The sequence below is a fragment of the Aphis gossypii genome, chromosome 2, assembly GCF_020184175.1.
Source record: "Aphis gossypii isolate Hap1 chromosome 2, ASM2018417v2, whole genome shotgun sequence".
NCBI lineage: Eukaryota > Metazoa > Arthropoda > Insecta > Hemiptera > Aphididae > Aphis > Aphis gossypii.
Genome location: NC_065531.1, coordinates 45,940,986 through 45,947,684, shown reverse-complemented (window position 1 = coordinate 45,947,684; position 6,699 = coordinate 45,940,986). Strand labels below are relative to the sequence as shown.

The 6,699-nt window shown below is 32.4% G+C and overlaps 1 protein-coding gene across 1 annotated transcript; it reads left to right on the top strand.

Moving 5' to 3' along the window:
- Positions 1-219: 219 nt before the first annotated feature.
- Positions 220-4,185, top strand: LOC114130019 (raf homolog serine/threonine-protein kinase Raf). Its single transcript, XM_027994902.2, has 3 exons — positions 220-1,339; positions 1,431-2,161; positions 3,331-4,185. The coding sequence occupies exons 1-3, from the start codon at positions 767-769 to the stop codon at positions 3,962-3,964; spliced, it is 1,938 nt and encodes a 645-aa protein (XP_027850703.1). The 5' UTR covers positions 220-766; the 3' UTR covers positions 3,965-4,185.
- Positions 4,186-6,699: the final 2,514 nt, after the last annotated feature.

Here is a 6,699-nt window from a genome sequence, read left to right as displayed (position 1 = left end):
TAAATATACAGCTAATAGTAGATAGGTATAATATGGATAAATCCGCCTTAACAGCAGACTAAGATTCCGCATAATTATTTTAATTATAGGTTCATGATTTAATAATTATCGTTCGCCAGCTTAGCCAACGCGACCGATACCATCCAAGTAATGCACGGTATTTGGGGCGGCCACTGCGGTTGTACTGTCCGGGTAGTTTTAACTTTTAACCTAAAAATATTTGTCAATGTATGTAAATTTTGTTTGACAATTCGATATTAATTATTATTCAATAATATTACATTACATCCTATATTGTAGTATATTTAATATAAGTCGTATAGTATTTAATTTACAAATAATTGCGGTCGGCTCCTGAAACGCATAGGAGGGCACTCCGTACTCCGTAATCTACCGCCGCCGTTCGAATATGGTGCGTCTGTTATCGGCACTATTCAATCGTGTAACGAATTCGTACGGTTTCACGTAAACATGTCGTAGTAGACGCGCTCGGGGCGAATCTAACCGATACAGCTCCATCGTAGTATCCGCCCGCCGCCTCGCGTCCGACATCCGAGCACCCTCAGACCGAACAACGGACACCGACGCCCGCACGAACGATGGTGTCCAGCGTCCGTCTGTGGGACACTTGATCCCGGCGATGGAGCTGTAGCGCGCACCCACAGGCCCTCTCTCTCCTCAACCCTAAAATACCGAGACCCCAGCAAGATCCCCCGGCGGCCTGGACACCAAACCCGCTGCCGGCGGCGGCGGTGGCGGCGTCGTCATGTCGTTCGACTTCGAGGAGATCACCTCGCTACGCAACGAGCTGCAGAACGTCCGGGAAGTGATGCGGTTGACCAAGTGCAACATCCACGCGCTCAACGGCACGTTCGCCACGTTCGATCATCCGCCACCCATCTACTTGACCGAGTACCGAGAGCTCACCGTCAAGTTGCACGAACTCGAAGCCAAGGAGCAGGAGCTACTCGATCAAGTCGATCATCCCAGGGAGCACCGAAAGACCCGGGGAGACAAGCCGTCCACGCCGTTTGTGCGCACTATCCGTGCGTATTTACCTAATAAACAGCGTACCACTATCGAAGTGAAGCACGGTGAAACGCTGCACATGGCCCTAGAGAAGCGTTTGCAACACAGGAAGATCCCGTTGAACGCCTGTGTTGTTTACAGGAATGGCACCGACCATCAGATACCGTGGGATACACAAACGTCCACCATTGAATACGAAGAGATACAAGTTAAAATGTGTTGGTTACCCATTCAAGCGTCGTTCACACATGATTTTTCAAAACGTACATCGTTTACGACTTGTGATCATTGTCGTCAACTACTTTTCCAGGTAAATATTTTATTCTTGTTAAATTGTTATTGGTGTTTTTTAAACTCGATCATTGTTTGACTTTTATTAATATATATTTTCTATTCGCTAGGGTTATCACTGCCGTTCGTGCGGATTCAAATTTCATGAACGGTGTTCAATGGGAGTACCTGTACTGTGTATTCCGACCAGAGATTTGAATAACAGCAATGGCGGAAATCACACTATTTATCAAAACTCTGCCGGTATATTGCAATTAGCATCTGATTATCAATCTTCGAGACGTCGAGTGCTTGGTCATGGCGAAAGATCGAGTTCAGAGCCTAATGTATGTCGTAATATGGTTAATATGAATTGGGACGATTTGGCTGAATTGAAGCGAAGATCACAAGCACCATCTGGTGTGCCTCATGGTTTCTTGCCTCATAGTCAGAGTGCCCAAGCTTCTCCTACCAATGTACTGAGACCTAGACCTCGAGCCAAAAGTGCTGATGAAAGTGCTACCAAGAAATTGCTCCGTGACACAGGTCCTCAAGAATCATTGGAAGATTGGGAAATACCAGAGACAGATATACAAATGGGCGATTGCATTGGATCAGGGTCGTTTGGTACTGTTTATAAGGCCAATTGGCATGGTCCAGTGGCAATTAAAGCACTCAAAGTTAAACAACCCACTGCTGCACAATTACAAGCATTTAAAAATGAAGTATCCGTATTAAAGAAAACTAGGCACGTAAATGTCTTACTATTTATGGGCGTTATACGAAAACCAAATTTAGCTATTGTTACACAGTGGTGTGAAGGATCAAGTCTATATCGCTGTTTACATGTATTGGAAAAAAAGTAAGTTAATGTTTATTCTTCATTATAAAAGTATTATTGGATTCCCTGATTTCAATAAATCAATAAAATTTAAAATTCTGAAAAATAAAAAGATAATAAAAAAAAAATCTTAAAATTATTATTTTATCTTCAAGTAAATAATTTCTTTGTTTTATTATTAATACAACCATTGATGTAATATCTAATATACTTATTAATTATTTATAATAGTCTTATAAGTCCTAATAGTATTTTAGGTTTGACTCTTAAAAAATATGTTTAATAAATAATAGTTATGAGACCAACGATTAGCTGCATTATATAGTGCACAATAAAAATTAAATAGACCCTGCATATTAAATGGATAGTATACCACCCACCTATCAACTCACTTTCAAAAACAAATATTGGTTAAAGTCAATAACATAATTTTATAATTTGTTTTATACATAGTACATTTTTTATGATTTATAGGTATTTTAGGACAAGGGGGACCCACCCACTAAAAAGTTTAAGGGGTAGCAGCTGTTACCCTTGAACCTTCTAGTGTGTACCAGTGATAATGCATATTACTATTCTTTTTTTAGATATTATTATATAAAATTATATTAATTCATTAGGCACTTGTTGTTTTTAGCTTGAAAAAATATACTAAAATATATGACTATTTAAACATTGTATTTAATGTATTGTGTTATGTATAATAGAAAAAATATTTATATGAAAATACTGAAGTACATACATATCATTTTTATTTGAATACTTGTTTGATCTCAAATTTTAATTAATATAAAATCACAAAAAAATAATCTATAAATAACGGAAAGCTCAATTGTATAGAAATGAATAGAACAAACCTAATGAAATGGCAATAAATTACATTATATTATTATTCATATAATATTTTATGTTAATTATTAAATAAACAAAATGTACATTTGTACTAGACCTCTTTTTAAAATGTTTATTAGGAACAATCATTCAGTTATGTATAAGTAGTGGTTATACCTAAGGATTGTATTTAGGTGCATTGATATATTATTTTACAAATTTGGTTAGTAATATGTCCTCAAATTGAATCATATTGATAAAAATAATTGATTTTACATTTTGCATATTTTATTATTTAATATTGTTTATACATTTTAGCTCTAGTTATAACATATTTTGTTTTGTATTTTTGTTTTTAGATTTGAGGCAATGCAATTGATATCGATTACTGGCCAAACTGCAATTGGTATGAATTATCTCCATTCTAAAAGCATTATACACAGGGATCTGAAAAGCAACAACATATTTTTTAATGACTCTGTTGTGAAAATTGGTGATTTTGGTTTGGCTACAATCAAATCAAAATGGTCCGGTGGTCAACAATATCATCAGCCATCTGGATCAATATTATGGATGGCACCTGAAGTTATTCGGATGCAAGTTGACAACCCATACAGTTTTCAATCAGACGTATATGCTTATGGTATTGTGCTGTATGAACTACTCTCTGGTCAGCTGCCTTACACGGAAATTAATAACAAAGATCAGATAATTTTTATGGTTGGCAGAGGCTACTTGCGACCCGATTTGAAAAAAGTCAGATCAGACGCACCAGCTGAGCTTCGCAAATTAATGGAAAACTGTATCAAATTTGATAGGGAAGACAGGCCCAAATTCAAAGACATTGCTATATCTATCCAAAGCATTATACACGCTATGCCAAAATTACAACGGACAACATCTGAACCTACATTATCCCGGTCTAATTGGAGCGATGACTATTTGTACCCGTCCGAAGCAAATAACTATAGAGGAGCTGCTGGCTTTATCTAAAGTTAATGGAAATGTACAAAAAAAAAAAAATTTAATTTTTTTAATTTTATGATTTATTATTATGATGTTGAATTTTGTTGATTATTATGTGCAACTAAAGTGACGATATATTCATTTGTGTACATGTATGTATGTATGTATTATGATATATGCATGTGTGTGTATGTTTGTTTGTTGTCTATATATATATAACATTTGTTGAATTCAACATATTATTTTAATCATGTTTTTGTTATTCAAAAAACATTTTTACCTTTTATTATGTCTGATTTTTCTTCTATTTCTATTATTTTTAAATGTTACCTATAAAATGTATATTATGTACCATACAGTATGTGCTTCACACTTTTGTTTTTCATAAATTGAGTAAATATTTTTCATATGAATAGTGGTGATAAAACATTATATACACATTATACACACATATTATTATGTTTGTAATATAAAAACAAATATGTTATTGATCAATTTCAAGTATTGCATATTATATTATTATTATTATTATTATTATTATAAAATCCTCATTCCAAATTGCCCATTATTAGTATAAGCTATGTTATACTGAATTATATTTTTTAAACTTATTTTCTGTTATTATGTCTACCATTATTTCTATCCAATATTTAAAACGTTATTATAGCAATTTACAATATAAATTTTGTATGGTAAAAAAAATGTTCATTATTCAACTTTGGTTTCAGTTTTGATAGTGAATTGGATCTAGTCTATTAAAAAATGTTTTGTTAGTCAAAAACCTTGAAAGTGTAAAATAAGATTCTATAAACATTTTTCTATGGATAAATACATTTTTTTAAATACATAGGCCCAATTTTATTTTTATAAGCATCTGAAGTTCAAATTTTGACAAAATCCATCAAAGTTATGGATATTTGTGATTAAAAATTAAAAAATCCATTGCTAAAGTTTGAAAATTTATTATGAAGTTCATAAGTTACTTATACATTACTTATATACTTATACTTATATATTAATAATGTAATATTTAAATATTTTTTAATACCTACCTGGCTACCTATAACAATTGATTTTCAATTCTGAGTTAATCACTTAATGATATATCCAGAGACGTATTTAGGAATTTTGCGCCCCAGGTTATCTGCACCCAAATGACCTAGGTACCGTATTGTATCAAAATGCTCTCCAAAATTTACCGCCCGGGAACCAAGCCCTCCTTCCTCCCCAAATACGTCACTGGATAAATTATTAAATCGGAATTTAACATGTTCATTACAATATTGTCCCTATTATAGTGAATTAGTTGACAATTGACATCGGATGAAGAACATTTGTCCACTTTTTAGATTTCAAAAGAAGTGATGAATGTGTTATAATGGTTATTAAGTAGGTATTAATTATTAGTTTTATTGTATTAATATTAATACATAGTCACACAGACAATCAACATATATGTTTTAATCATATCTTTTATAATGCGGGATATAAGGACACCAACTTTTCATTTTGGTTACGATTGCATTTACTAAACGTAGTGTGTAATTTGTAGTTTTTTTTTAAATAATGAAATTAACATTAACATTTGAACACAACTTACCTATTTGTATAGTTCCTTTATCTTATTATTGCAACGTTCTAAAAGGCAAATTTATTACGTTACTTGGCACCGATAAGGTCTACAAGAAATGTATTAATAATTGTACAATGATGTATTTTTTGTTTTGGCTAGATAATTTGACTTAGTTTCGTTCCTTAGGTCAAAATTACAAATGTCCAATACATTTTTTTTATTTTTAAAAAATCAATTTTCTTTTTACTTTTTTCAACCTACACTAAACACATTTTTAACCATAGTCAAATTGTGCTGCTCTCGTATGTGGACTACAAATGCATGCGGTCTACCATCATAAATGTTAAGACAGGATAACATCTGTCAATCAATTAAATCAATGACTATGTGTATATTTCATAAAATGTTATTTTACAATATTATTTTTAATATAAAATAAGTATTTCTGCTAAAATTTTAAAAATTACAAATAAATTTCAACGGACTCGCGGGCCCTTAAAATAGCCGGGGGTTATGTGGGGGCCTTGCGTGTGCATTATGCAATTAAAAGATTTTTATTTGACTGTCGCAAAGAGAGAAGAGAATGCCACTGCGTTTAAGGGAGCATGGTTTATTAGATATTGCTGAAGAAACATTGACAATTGCCATGATATAAGTATGGTTCTGAAGAATGGCGGTTAAGTTAGGTTAATTATTTTTTATTATTTTTCGACTATGTGACATCACATCATTATTGATATTTTTTATTATTATTTTATATTGAGGTTTTTATTTATTTTATATAGACATTTTATTATTATTATATTATATTTTTCAAATTTGAGCTAATAAATATACATTTTAATTAAGAAAATATAAACATGGCGTATTACAATATAGGTATTATGCGATCTACGTTTTACAAGTAGACCGAATACGTAAGCAGAACATGTGGGTAGTCTTCATATGAGAGCAGCACCGTCAAATTTATTTTTTATGACAATTTCAATTTCAATTTTTATGACAACGGATATAGGGACGGACTAGCATAGGCGTGAGCAGGAATTTTTTCACAGGGTCTGTAGAATTGTTTTAGTAAAGGTTTCTTGACTTAGGTACTACAATTCAGTTAGATTTAGATAAATAATGTCTACATTATTATAGGTAATAATTAGTTTATAATAAATTAAAATTTTTTAGACGCTGTTTT

Excerpts from the sequence above, each read along its gene's own strand:
- LOC114130019 (XM_027994902.2), top strand. The coding sequence starts at position 767 with ATGTCGTTCGACTTCGAGGAGATCACCTCGCTACGCAACGAGCTGCAG. Across the intron at positions 1,340-1,430 it reads GTCGTCAACTACTTTTCCAG|GGTTATCACTGCCGTTCGTG; the intron begins GTAAATATTTTA and ends TCTATTCGCTAG. Across the intron at positions 2,162-3,330 it reads TTACATGTATTGGAAAAAAA|ATTTGAGGCAATGCAATTGA; the intron begins GTAAGTTAATGT and ends TTTTGTTTTTAG.